This window comes from Melampsora larici-populina (assembly GCF_000204055.1).
Source record: "Melampsora larici-populina 98AG31 unplaced genomic scaffold MELLAscaffold_86, whole genome shotgun sequence".
Taxonomy (NCBI): domain Eukaryota; kingdom Fungi; phylum Basidiomycota; class Pucciniomycetes; order Pucciniales; family Melampsoraceae; genus Melampsora; species Melampsora laricis-populina.
The window spans coordinates 64,642-78,774 of NW_006768850.1; the positions used below are offsets into that span (position 1 = coordinate 64,642).

At 43.1% G+C, this 14,133-nt stretch overlaps 4 protein-coding genes across 4 annotated transcripts; 2 read left to right on the plus strand and 2 right to left on the minus strand.

The window, feature by feature from the left end:
* Positions 1-725: 725 nt before the first annotated feature.
* MELLADRAFT_30102 (uncharacterized protein) lies at positions 726-1,329 on the plus strand (the record flags this gene model as incomplete). Its single annotated transcript, XM_007418147.1, has 2 exons — positions 726-1,108; positions 1,170-1,329. Coding segments are annotated over 2 exons (543 nt in total), but the record flags the coding sequence as incomplete, so codon positions are not given.
* A 330-nt stretch (positions 1,330-1,659) lies between these two features.
* On the plus strand, positions 1,660-2,523 carry MELLADRAFT_95638 (uncharacterized protein; the record flags this gene model as incomplete). The annotated part of the gene is made up of 3 exons (XM_007418169.1): positions 1,660-1,859; positions 1,923-2,109; positions 2,176-2,523. The coding sequence occupies 3 exons, from the start codon at positions 1,660-1,662 to the stop codon at positions 2,521-2,523; spliced, it is 735 nt and encodes a 244-aa protein (XP_007418231.1).
* A 6,009-nt stretch (positions 2,524-8,532) lies between these two features.
* Positions 8,533-9,575, minus strand: MELLADRAFT_95639 (uncharacterized protein; the record flags this gene model as incomplete). Its single annotated transcript, XM_007418170.1, has 3 exons — positions 8,533-8,544; positions 8,604-8,995; positions 9,059-9,575. The coding sequence occupies 3 exons, from the start codon at positions 9,573-9,575 to the stop codon at positions 8,533-8,535; spliced, it is 921 nt and encodes a 306-aa protein (XP_007418232.1).
* A 1,697-nt stretch (positions 9,576-11,272) lies between these two features.
* On the minus strand, positions 11,273-13,924 carry MELLADRAFT_95640 (uncharacterized protein; the record flags this gene model as incomplete). Its single annotated transcript, XM_007418171.1, has 6 exons — positions 11,273-11,904; positions 11,973-12,413; positions 12,498-12,662; positions 12,706-13,080; positions 13,169-13,748; positions 13,844-13,924. 6 exons carry the CDS (start codon positions 13,922-13,924, stop codon positions 11,273-11,275), a joined length of 2,274 nt encoding a protein of 757 aa, XP_007418233.1.
* Between the last annotated feature and the right edge of the window lie 209 nt (positions 13,925-14,133).

Below are 14,133 nucleotides of genomic sequence, written 5' to 3' on the forward strand. Positions count from 1 at the left end.
GTGATGATGGCCGTGGAACACCGGAAATCACTTTATATCTCCCAAGTGGTCATTCATTGGGGTATGTCCCTGCAGGAGTTGATAGTTGTCTATTGAAGCTGCTTGGAAGTACTCCGCGTACATATAAATCTGAACCTGCCGGTGGATGGAAGTCTAATACTTATTTGGAACCAAGTCACCCAGTTCTCATCAGCTCTACTGTCAACACAACTATTGTAGAATGTCATGGACTTGATGCCACTCAATTGCAAGTCAAAGTACTTATATTTATACCAAATTGGTATCAAGCAACCCTTGTGAAGATTGTCAAGACTTTCCAGATCAAACTCCAGCGTCCTACTCATTACCAACCTCACCAACATCAACATATTCCTCTGGTGGATCTAGAAGCACGTACAACCCCCAACTGGAGTTCTGCTTTTCCTGATCATATTTTGACCAGCCAAGAGGCCTCAAGACTTGCGTCCATTTCTTGCGGTTCAGATCTTCAGCCTGTTGTACCTTCAGATATAGTTACTTCTCAGCTGCACCCCCATCAAAAGCAGGGCCTGGCATTTTTGTTGGACAGAGAAAATCCGGATTCCAAAACTTATCACTCCCTTTGGTTTTATAAATCAATGCCACCCTTCAACCGGTGGTGTCACCGTCTCTGTGGAGAAGAATTTATTGTCACTGAGGAACAAACCGGACCAGTCAGCCCTAGGGCATCAATTCTAGCTGATGACATGGGGCTTGGAAAAACAATTCAAACTATTTCTTTAATTGCTACAACACTGGATGCGTCAAGACAATACGAACATCAGCATTCAGCATCAGCCGTCAACCCTCTAGACACTCAGCTGCGAGCTTCTCACACCACTCTTTTGATATGTCCTACTAGCCTCATGGACAACTGGGAAGAGGAGGTTGGAAAACACACTAGAAAAAACAGCTTGAAAGTCTTGCGCTGGCATGGCACCGACAGATTCAAAATACCTCTACGTGATATCCACTCAGCCAACATTGTCATTACAACCCCAAAAACACTTATGTATGACCAACGGCTTGGTGGATCAACCCGGGTTCCTTTTACAACCAGATGGTACAGGGTGGTCATTGATGAAGCTCAGTGAGTATTCTCTCTTTGCAACCAAAGGTCTGTGACCAAACTGACCCTTTACTGGTGCCAGTGTAATTCGTAATGAAACCGCCTCCCATGCAGTCCTCACCTCTTTGGAATCAGTCAACCGGCTCTGTCTCACTGGTACTCCGCTCCATAACAGAATTGGCGACTTGCACATGCTCTTCAAATTTCTGCACATCAAACCTTTTCAAGAAGACTCAGTATGGTACCGTCAAATCACTCTGCCGGTTCATCAAGGAAATTTGGACACACTCAGCCAGCTTCTAAGATACTTCATGCTTAGGCGGACCAAATCAAGCCACCTATCAAATTTACCTCCAATATACCATGAGACCATTTTATTGGAAATGCATCAAAAAGTGAAAGCAATATATCAGCAACATTATGAAAGATTTCTTCAGGACTTTGGTGTGGAATCTCAAATCCAACATAAACAGGGTGAATATTTCAGACAATTGATGAATCTCAGGATGACATGCAATCACCCTCTTTTATTCAAGCAAGAACAAGAGCTCAATCAGACCAAGATTACGGAGATGGAGGAGGAGCTTGGAATCATGGTGCCGGATGGGAGGGCACTGACTGCTGATGCCAGGCCAGCCTACCTGGAGGACTGGTCACTGAGTAGCAAGCTTGCATACTTGGTTTCCCAGCTCAAAAAGAAGCATAGAACTTTGCATAAAGGTCTATGCAAGAAGACTGTTATCTATACCCAATGGAGGTGTTGCATGGAGTGGTAATTATATTTTATGTCTCTGTTATATCACTTGGCCTGTAAGCTAACCTGCACACCCCACAGGATCAAGATTGCTTTGGATTGTCACGGCATTGGCAGCGGCACCTTGCACGGTGACATGACAACTCATGAGAGGACATGCCAACTCAACAGATTCAAGAACGATAACAACATTGAGGCCTTTATAGTATCTATTGAAGCTGGAGGTGTGGGCTTGAATATGACCTGCGCTGACGAGGTCTATCTGATGGTGTGTTTGTTATCATTCATTCATATGTATGCAGTGGTCAATATTAGCTAAAAGTAATATCATTAGGATGCCCATTGGAATCCACAGATTGTGCAACAGGCAATTGACCGTCTACATCGAATAGGGCAGACTCACCCCGTGAAGGTGTATCATGTGGTTGCAGGGCAATCTGTTGAACAGCACCTATTCAATGTGAGTCAAGTAATCAGCTTCCAGAAAGGGCTACACTCACCATCATCTGCAAAAACATTTTATACCCCTCAGGTACAGAAGAAAAAAGCATCTCTGGCTAGAAAAATAATTACATTGTCAGTTCCAAAGGATCAACTTAAAGATCACCTCCAACCTGGGGACACAATGGATGTCATGGATGATATAGGCAATGTGAATGCATGCTATGCAGAATATGTCTAGATGATGGAGGGTTCCATCCAAAAATATATGTAGAATTTGTGTTTCAAACCGACCACAAGTGGCTTTTATCCTTGAAAAAATTCTCTTCTGTCCTTTTTTTTCTTCTTCCGAAAACAAGAGTATTGTATCTCGTAGTGTGATTACTTTGCTCACAACAATCAATACCGTAGTGTGATTACTTTGCTCACAACAATCAATACCATTGACCACTACAAAGTTTACCACACACAGAGATGCAGGTAATAGCAAAATAAAGTACTCAGTTTTCCAAAACCATAGAATCATCACCTTCAACACGGGCAAAGGGAGTGTTACTCCAAGACAAATCTTTCAATCTTGCTAATACAACATCAAAAGAACCCCAAAAATTTCCAATGTCCAAATCCCCGCTCACAATTCCAACCTCTTCCATGACTTGATCAACCACCGGGGAAAACCACTCAGGGGTTGTGCTCCACAAGTGTTCTTGCTCCGGGTAATCATCAGCAAGGATAGCATCCACCGCTTCACCTGGGACAGGTATGAGGTAATCAATGCAACCAAATTCGTCAACGGGGTTTTTGTAGCAGTAGTCTGCAGAACATCCAGTAGGTAATTTCGACCGCTTGTCGTGTCATCTGCAGAAACCATTGTAAAACCTGACCCATTTGTCCAGAGCTCGTTGAAAGACGGGGATAAATAGGTGGAGAAACAAGGTCCTGAAAAGCAATAACAAAGATTTCAGCATGGAATCACCAATTAAAAAAAAAGGAGCTTCACCTAGAAATTGGATCATTGTCATTATATAAATCTTGATCAATGCGCTCTTGAATTTTAGCTTTGATATTTCCAGTCAGTCCACAAGTCATTTTCTCCCAGAAGCACTCAATCTTTTGGTTACGAGGGGACGGGACATATTGATGATAAGGCCAGTCTGGAGCTCTGGAACCGTAAGTTTCTCCAAAATAAAGTTGATGTCCAGCAAGAGGAACAGTCTCAGTTCCTCGATCCGTGGTGAGCTTTTTGGGAATGCCACCTTGTTTCTTGACAAGGCCCAGATACCACAAGTCAACATGGCGGGGGTTGCTGTTGGTGACATGAGCATGAAGTCCCAAAATCTTTCGAGACCAGCAATCAATGAATCCATATATACCGATTCCAAAGTTGATCAACTTGTCGTGTCCATCGGCCGCCCAAACCTTATTGGGACCGCCCGCATAGTATTCCCGTCGCTTGAGTTTATGAGCAGCTCTCATTCTGACAGCATCTGGGTCCATTGCCTTCATCATAGCCGCAATAACATCACTATATCAAAGAGGATTTCAAATGTAATTAGCATCAGAGCAAATGGAATCAAGAAGGCCCAAACACTTGCCGGTGGATGTGAAGCTCGTGTTCCTGAGCTAGCATCTTCTTGATACTCTTGATTCCAAGTACATTTCCATATTCAATCTGAAGTTCTTCAATCTTGCTACATACGGTGGCATATGTTACTACACCCATGTCAAGATCATCCTTTTGGCGGTGAAGATTGAGTTGCTTCTCAACTCGAGCTAAAGTTGACCGGCTGATGATGATGTTGTGTTCGTTTTTGAGGGCAATGAGAGCTCGCTTTTGGTTCAGAGATTGTTTGTAATTATCTAATACTGCATCCTTTACAACCTCCACATCATAATTTCCTTGTTGTTTCAAGTCCCATTCTTTGATCCGTCTTCTAACAGTTCTTACACATACTTGGATGTTTTGCCGTTGCCAAACAGTGTCGCATACTGTTTGTGCTGGCCAGTTGTTAGCCACAGCTTCTTGCAAAAGCGGTCGCAAGATTTCATCAGATATTTTCGCTGGCATGTTGGTGTGTAGTTGGTGATGGAGATTGAAGGTGTTTGGATGAGGATTGCAGAAGATTGAGGATGGTCGAAGAATATTCAGGATAATCAAAGAAGATCGAGGATGGTCTAAGAAGATTGAGGACAGTTGACGAAGATTGAGGAATATCAAGGACAGTCGACGAAGAAAGAAGAAGGTTGAGGACGGTTGACGAAGATTGAAGAAGATTGAGGACGGTTGTCGAAGATTGAAGAAGAATGAGGACGGTTGACGAAGAAAGAAGAAGATCGAGGACGGGTGACGAAGAAAGAAGAAGATCGAGGACGGGTGACGAAGAAAGAAGAAGATCGAGGATGGTTGACGAAGATTGAGGAAGATCAAGGATGGTTGACGAAGATTGAGGAAGATCGAGGATGGTTGACGAAGATTGAGGAAGATCGAGGACGGTTGACGGAGAAAGAAGAAGATCGAGGACGGGTGACGAAGATTGAGGAAGATCAAGGACGGTTGACGAAGAAAGAAGAAGGTCGAGGACGGGTGACAAAGATTGAGGAGGATCAAGGACGGTTGACAAAGAAATAAGAAGACTGAGGACGGATGACGAAGATTGAGGAAGATCGAGGATGGATGACAAAGAAATAAGAAGATCAAGGACAATCAAAGAGGATTGATGATGATGAAAGAGGTTTTGGAGGAGAGCGAGACAGTAAGCAGGTACTTTGAAGCTCTTGAGACTGATGGTAGAATGTCTCTGGTCGGAGGTGTTGATACCTGTGAGACCGAGCTTGTAGCTAGTTGGCCAACATGTGGTTTTTGACTGCAGTAGAATCTAACTTTGGTGTTTGAATTGTAAAGTTTGAGAAATGTATTTTTTGATTTTTGGTTTTTTGATTTTTTGGTTTTTGGTGTTGCTGGTACTTTTTGTCAAAAGGTGACAATGCAATGAAAACGGTGTCAACCACTGGAAAATTGGGCAAAAAGGGGTTTTTGCCATGACTTTTACTCCGGTACAGGGGTTTTATCCCTGTATTTGAGTATTTTCTGTAGTTTTGTCTTTGATTTTTGAATTTCGCACCCGGGGATTGTGATTTTCGTTTTTTGAAATTTCGCATTGTCACTTTGGAACGTCTCGCATTCCGTACTATTGTACCGAAGTGGGTGTACAAGGGGCCAGTCTTCAGTTATTGGGTGAAGAAGATGATTGGTACAATCATAATTGTTGATCATGAAATAAAATATGCTTATCTTGAATGAAAAAAATGCTGTCTTGTACTTTTTTTTTATTTCAAACAATTTTGTAATGGCAATACATGTCATGGAGCCAAGTTTGCAAGTACAGAATTAAAAAATGTTGTCTTGTACTTTTTTTTTTATTTTAAACAATTTTGTAATGGCAATACATGTCATGGAACCAAGCTTGCAAGTACGGAATTAAGACAATTCTTTGCCCACGACTGATCACATGACTTCAACCCACATTCTGGCCATGCTGACAGTATACAACCACATGTATAATGATCAGCAAACCACAAGCTGGCCCTGGGTTGGTTTTCTATAAGTTTGGAGTCAAACTTGTAGCAGAAAGATCAAAGCTATAAGTATTTTTGCCGTCACTTTCATAGCTTCAGATTTTCATCTCATGTTGTGAGGGTGGAGTGGTAGCAGACAGTGACTTGAGGATATGTGAACTCTTTAGGGGTAAGAATAGGTGACTGAGGGGAACCCCGATAACTGGTCTAGCCTCTTGATTCACATATCACCAAGTCCTGTGTGTTCCACTCCATTCTCATTATATGTGGGTGATCATTCTGAAGCATTCCACATGAACTGACCTTTGTTTTCCTCTTTCTGGAGCCAGGTTTTTGGGGTGAGATGTTATATCTCTCTGAGCAAGGTAACCCTAATCATGACTAACTTACTTATCTTAAACAGATGGCTAAGCACCCATCTGATGCCAAGAAGAAAAAGCAAGCTGTTAAGCGGGCTGAGTATAAGGCAGCTAGGAAAGTTCTTTATAAACAGGTGAAGAATAAAAATTTACGTCAGACAAATCGTGAAGCTGAAAGAAGTCAAACTAGAGAAGTTGTAAGTAAGAAAATTGACGGTGGTATTAGAGTAAGGTTTGGCCTTCCCAAAGATTGTCAGGTTTTCCGGGTTCCTGCATTTGGACAGCCTAAAATCAGGGAAGTTACCAGAGGTACAGTGGTGTTGGTGAATCTGGCCACAAACAAATTGATTTGTGTAGTCAGATTCAATCATGAGGTACATTGGACTCTTCCTCATAAAAGTAACATATGCTGACAATAAGATGGACTGTGTAGGATCCTTCTAGCACTGATCCATCATCAATCCAGCTCTGGGAGGATTTCCGTCGAGCTATTAGAACCATGCATTTACATGCAGAGAGTAGAGGAAACCTTCCGGACAATCATGCGGTTATGGCTCTGCCTGAGGAAGAAAGGCAAGGTAAAATGAGGGGATTTGGTTTCCGGTCTACCAGACAAGCTGGCAAACACAAGTACGGAAAGAAAATTAGTAAGTAGGGATGTTTCTTCTTGCAATTGAACCTCAAGGTTCACTCTACGGTGACTGCTTTACAGGTCCTTTTGCACAGAATTCTAGCACTAGCGGTGACTTTGGTAAACTTAAGGAAGATGAAATGCGGCAAAATGATTTACCATGGGTTCATAACTTCCAGGCTGAAAGGACTTCCTCTCTCTGCTTACATGCATATGAAAGCAATAGGGAAGTTGCAATCAAAACTTGTGCTCCTTCTTGGGCTTCCAGAGAACCAGTTCCAGGGACTAAGGAATGGACAAAGTCGCCCAATGGGCAGGTGTTTGTAGGGTCAAGTACCATTGTGACCTCAGGAGGCTTCCGCAATGCCCCACATTGTGACTTTGATGCCACTGGGTTTGCATCCGGGTTCTTTTGTTTGATTGATGCTTACACATGTTGAGTTTTCTTTGTATTATACTTGTCACCATGTGTTTAATTAACTGATCAACATGTCTATAGCCAATATCATTTCACCAGAGAGACGATTGGCACTGCGGGCCCAAAGGGCCGAAGAATTGTTGGAAGAAAAGAAGACTGGGAAGTATGTCCAGAAGGAACATCCTGAAGTTGGTGCTCAGTTTATCATGGTGGTTGGGCATTTTGAGTTTAAGATAGATATCAATGCAGCAGATTTGGTAGAGTTGATTTGGGCGACTGACGTTAATCATTACACTAGTCATGCACTTTTTTCACTAGAAGAGCAAAAAAAGTTGACAAGTTTAAAAGCAGCAATTACCAGGCAGAAAAATAAAGCTAGGACTGTTGGTCAATCCGGTGGGACCATGAGTCTTGATGGTCAGCATGTGGTGGCCTATGCTTCTTGCTCTCAAATCACATCAGCAGTTGTACAAGCAATGAATAATATCATGGATATGAGGGGGGATATGGATGATGACGCTTGGGAAAGATACCATCCTACAATTGCTGGAACATATGATGAGCAGCTTGAAAGGAAGATTGACTCATATCACCAATCACACGGTTCTGTTCTAAAATATTTACAATGATTTCTTTTCTTTATCTCAATAGTATGTTTAAAAATGAATTGGAAAGAGTATGTGACCCTACTGATACTTTTGAGTCCCTTGTGGAACCTGAGATTGATAGGCAGATTTACCATATAGTATCTCAACTTCATTATCAGAGTCCTTTGAGTCAGGAAGACACACTAAACCCATTAAATCACATACTTTACCACACTTATGTTGGTCCTTAAAGTTTCTCAAACCCTTCTTTCCTGTATTTCCTTCACTCCAAGTTAACCTGTGCAATGCAATACTCAAATACTCAGCTACTTACAATCAGAGGGATTAGTAATACGGAGTGGGACTTACAAACTATCATCCACAATCAATGGGTCAGTAAGGACACTTCCTACGCCTTGCAGGTCAGCAACTATCCGCTTGCCACTATAGTATTGGTATGACCAATGAGTCAGTGCATGCATCACATCATGAGTCATGTCACCTTCTGGCCCACGACACTCAAAGTTGACATTGCTAGTATACTTGCAATAATTCTTGACGTCAAGCAGTTCTTCAAAGAAATATGCTGAATCTGGACTCATACTTCTCCCGGAGTAGGCTGGAAAGTTATTTACAATCTGCAATATTCAATATGGTTAGTATCATACTAGACATCAAGCTAGTGCCTAGACTTACACGTATGTCGCCAATTATTCTTGCTAGATGAGGGGAGAGCTTGATCCTATCAACTTCCAATGCCTTTTGCTTGAATTGCTCAATAACACTTGCGACCGCCGCATAAGTTCCACCGGATTCTCTGTGAACATCCAGCACAGATTTACGGTACGGCAAAACCATCCGCTTTTTAGCCACCATAGGTATCACATCACCTGTTGCATCCTTTCCAAAGGCTTTGTAGCATATCCTGAAACCGCCTTCACCAATTTTGATACTCTCATCAACCTTGAAATAATACTGAACTGCCTTCCATTCGGGCTTTCCTTTGGAATTAGATTGCATGTGTAATCTCTTTCCGTCAATAAAACCATCTGATGTAGGATTAGATGGAAGTGGTGCAGCCATTGGAAAGTTTTGCCCAAAGGCAGAAATGTCCATGGGTGCACGGAAATCAAAGGCTACAACTACAAACAAAAATGGAATGTCAGATTGTTGTTGTGAATTCAGAGCAGTGAGCTTTCACTTACGTATGTGATTTGGTGGTACTACCTCGGTGATTTGTGCTCTTTCATCAATTGCATTTAAGTGCCTCATGTTGGGCGGAGGAGTGAAAAGTGGTGGTAGAGAGCTTAAGCTATTATTATTGGTCTGACTTTTAAAAGGCCTGACAGGTCGGTTCGACTTTGAGGTTGTAGCCCTTTTGGTGCGGGTTAGGGGTGGTGAGGTGATTCGAGTAGAAGTTGAAGGGGTAGATTTGGATTTCTTTCTAGTGGTTTTGCTCAATGAATATCTAGCAGTACCGAGAGAATTGTCACTACTGAAGTAATCGTCAAGCTCCTGATCTGAAATAGTCAGTTCTTCCAAAGCTTTTCTTTTGCCTCTTTTAGTCTTAGCCGTAGTCGCTGAGGTGAGAGGTCTAGCGATATTGGGATGGGCGGAATAATACTTTTCAGCAAGGAAGATAAGTTCAAGAGCTGGTTCGCCTTTGGTGGTGTCTAGGTGATTACCAAGGACTTCATCATCGTGCAAAATACAGGGTGGCATTTTACCTTTGCCAGGCTTGGCCAGAGAAAACCATTGAGGATCGTATTCAAGAGGTGGTTGAGGATATTTGTTGTCAGATACCGGTGTGTGGTCCCAAAGGTCAAAAATCGCTTTCTTTGTTGGGGCTAAGATAGATCTAAGATTCCTATTGACATTAACAATTCCACGGACCAAACTGTGGGTGTGATGCTTGTTGTTATACTGAACCATCCATCCAACAGAGCATGCACGCCCAGCTGGTGTAGAGAACGGTGCTGGTTTCGGAGCTGCTGGGTGACCATACATTCGCTTGCTACTAGCTTGAGCTCGGAAAGCGTCCCGGTCGGCCTTCTTTTGATGCAGTGAATTGACATGAGAGCCAGTAGAGACGGATTTCGCAACAATCGATTGGGCTGCAGCTCTAGCAGCGGCGATCTTAGGAGCAGGAGGACGAGTTGAAGACTGAGATTGCAAGCCGGGTGGTTTTTGAGCATTGGAATGCTCTAAGTTTGACTCTAGGCAAGGTCTACAGATCCTGAGTTCTCCAGAGCGTAGAGTTGAGGGACATAGGGCACATTGAGAATGCTGTGTGTTGTTCATGATGTGGTGTGAAAAGAAGGGTTGTATGTGAGTCGGATGGTCTTGAGTTGGTTTGACAAGTTAGACTTTGTGGAATAGGTGAAAGCTGATAGTGATCGGTTGTAAATTTTCTCTATGGTTGACTCGGTAGGGATTGTAGTAATGATCACATTAGGTTTTGATGGGTGTGCATTTACCCAAAAGGTGAACTTGTGGTCCGGTTAGGTATTGGGTTTTGTTGTTTTATACATATGTGAAGTTTGACATGATGAAAATCGATTTCTTGAAATTTTCATGTAATATTTGTGCCAAAGTGCCAAGTCGGTGGTCAATATTTGAGTTGTGGTCTGGAAATTGTGAAAACTGGCAGAAAGGTAGGTTTTATCCCCAATACAGGCGGTTTCAGACCAGTATTAGGATTAAATCCGATGTTTATTCCAGTTTTGTCAATTTCTGACCCGGGGATTCTGAAATTTTGATTTTGAAATTTCAAGTTGTCACTTTGGCACATGTCGCATTCCGTAGCTGAGTATGTCACAACTGTTGGGAGTGGAATAGAGCCTTTCAAAGTGAGTCGAGCAATAGAAAATCAAATTTATTATCAAGACGATTGGAATTCTGACAAGACCTTTTGCTTGCAGGGTAGCGCTACACTCTCGTCAACGTACGGTGTCAAGATCTCATGATCGCCTCCCTTGTGTAAGATTTTTCCCTCTCAAAAGTAGCTTGGGTACTTTTTTCTATTGATCTTTGTACATACTTCTTCTTATCATGATGCTGTGCTGAAAATTACTTCCATCGTTAGCAAGGATTTATTTCTTTTAGTGACGAGGTGCTAGAGGGGTCCCAGCGTACTATGGGGTATACGTCGATGGTAAGCTCTGGATATTATGCATTCAATGGATAGGCTTCAAACATTTGTGTTTGCAAAGACAACATAAATTGCCTTGGGGAAACATTTGACATGCAATACGCTCGTTAAACCTTGTAGAGTTGTATTTGTCACACAATTTGCCAATCAGAGCACCGCTAAGAATGCAAGGCTTTGAAACCTCGTTTGTATTTATTGAGTGACAATTCATCTTTTCATTAAACCAGACATGATACGCTGAAACGCAGTTTTAGCCCGATGAGATCAGCTACTTTGACAAATTAACAGATGGCTTCACAGATCCTGGTGGTATTCTAGAACTTCCAAGGCGTGCAGGACTTCCCGGCAATCCTGAACGCCTCGATATGGAACTTATATTAAGTGTTCCTCTCTTCCTAATTGCGACACCTGGTCTAGTCAGACTTTTTTCGGTTTCGTCTCTCATCTGGGGAGTCATAGGAAGCATCGCTTCGTCTTCTTCCTTGAACAATTTCGACATCACACTCATCCTTGTCTTTCGTCTCGTACTTTTTGCTCGAGTTCCGAACCTTAGTCGATCACCTGTTTGTAATTTGGCTTCCTTGATGGTTCCTTGTTTTGAAATCTCCCTCTCTGTATTGCCATCTGGATCTTGAAGCCACAGAGAATGGTATTCTGATTCATCAGAAAACTCGGGTTGAGAAGAGATATAAGCCATCAGATCGATCACTGATCTTGATTGATCAATGGTGACGCTGAACTTGGGAGCGGGTGAATTTGTGTTGGTTGAGAAGACAGAAAGTTGAATCTGGCCTTTTGGTATGAGTAGTAACCGCAGCAGCTGCTTCTGAGACAATTTCTCCGAAATCTTGGCTCGTGGTTCTGTTTCTTCAACGTGATCCGCGTCAACTGTCTCGATAGCTGTGGGTTTTCAAAGTTTCAAGGTTAGAACGATGCGTACGACTGAACAGAGGAACTCGTATGCTTACTATTATTCTGACGCGAAGGTCCAAATTCGGCGGTATCAGCTAAAATCAATGGATCTGAAGCTGTGGTAACGGATGTCTCTTCCGTGGGCAAAACGTCCATGCACTGGATGTCTTCCAAAACTTGATCTTCACTCGTCTTGCTTTCAACGGTGAGGCCTCGGTGGGAGATCGAAATGATCTGTGAGTCTGACTGCTCTTGTTCTCGTTTTCTTGCCCGGAGTTTCATTAACGCTAGTTTGGCAGATGATAACTGTTCCAGTCCCTCAAGCTTGGGGTTACCTTCATGATAGCTTTCGGCTGCCTTTTCTGTCGTGACTTGCGGTCTAGTCTCTGGGTTCTCGGGGATCAGCTTTTCCACTACGAATTGGTTTTCGTCTTCTAGCTCATATGGGGACTTTAAACCAAATAATTTTTCTGGTATTTCGAGTCCATGAGTCGGCACTGAGAGATGAGATTCGCTTGGCGAGGCAACCATGAGCAGAGGGCCATGGGGGAGGCGGGTAACCAAAGGAAAGGACGAAATACTCGGAACTGGACTGTTTGTCAGATGACTCGGATCATAGCCAAGACCTTGAGCTGGACTCTCAAGCGTGAAGTAGTACGATGGACTAGATGGTGCAGACAAGGAGACTGGAGTGACAGTGAGCCTTCGGGTCAAAGCTTCTATATATGTTCCCTGAACCTCCTTGTCTGAGAGATACATGATTATGGATGTGAGGGGGTTGAAGCTTACCCAGTGGTTTTAAGGGGGCCGTATCATCTGTTTCTACCTGGACGGTAACGTTTTCATTCTGGTGCGAGAAAATTTCCACTTGTTCATCATCATCACTATCATCTTGATTGAAATAGGGTAATTCGAGGGGATGGTCAAGAAGTGGAGGTAGGAATGGTGCGGGAGACTCGGAAGTAGGTGAGATGGCGAGGAGTGAGTCGAGCATAAGTTGAAGATTATCCCAGTTTTCCGGTTGAGATTGACTCTCTTGAACGGGTTGATCCTGCAGCCGTGTGCCCTGATCAAGGTTTTGATCTTCTTGCTCCGCCTCTGGCCGTACCGATATTTCCAAAGGTGGTTCTGAGTGAGGTAAAGATGGTGAATCGGGCGTTCGACCTTCATACAGGTGTGGGTTTGATCAGTACATCATATTAGCTAGTAAGGACTTGTTGCAGTTTAAAACAAAAACGGAAAATGAACTGACCTACGGAAACATCTACCAGATATGTGTTGGGTTTTAATGGAGAAAGAGGAACGCGTGCTTGAGGAGAAATCAAAGGCGAACGCGGTTTATCTTCGATAGGTTTCGGAACGGGTTTTTCACGGCGGTCTAATAAAGATCGCGGGTTAGCAGGAAGTTTTTTGAGGGATGAGATATGTAAAGGTTTGCGTGGTAGAGGAATTGGTGAAACATTTTGTTTGACATTCTCATGGTAAAATTGTTCATCTGTTAGAGCTTTCTTGTGTTTTGTCTTGGTCGCCACTTGAGTTGTTTTGAATGTCGCTTCTTCACTGATGAGCATGGTGCGGCCACTGGAAGAAGCGGACCTAGAAATCGGCTGAGAATCTGAGTCAGGTCGAGTTGTGGAAGAGCTTGATATGACGTTGGAACTCTGGGTGATGATCAGATGTGTATTAGGACCCAGCCCTGGCCATGAAGATGGAGTGACTTCGGCTAAGAGACTACGATGGTCACATCCAAGATGATGCAAGCAGGCGTGGAAATTTATAAGTTTTGGTTCAAGACTCAGGTTGAATAGGTCTTTCACTTCTGTTTTGGCCGTCTGAAAAGCAATAAGGATGGAGGAATCTTTGAATCAGTTATGCTGGACAGCCTGTGTGTGAGCTTGTGTGTGAGGTAGATACGAAGGGTGCTTACATCTAGACAAGGCGGTTTATGAGCTATGAGATGGCGATTTTCATAGCTGAAGACGAAGTTCATAGGCGCAAGATCTGACATCCTGCCGCCGCCGGTAGCGAGACGGAACTGACCAGATTGACTATTAGTGTTCAGAAATAAGAGCAAGCTATCCCGTGGCCAGTTGCGAGAATTTTCTCAAGACGATACGAAGATGAAAATTTGGATAAAGAAATTTAGATGTGCTCAATTGTTCTCGTGGAGTGAATAATCTCAGAGAGAAAGATGATCATGAGGCCTGATGAGGCCGA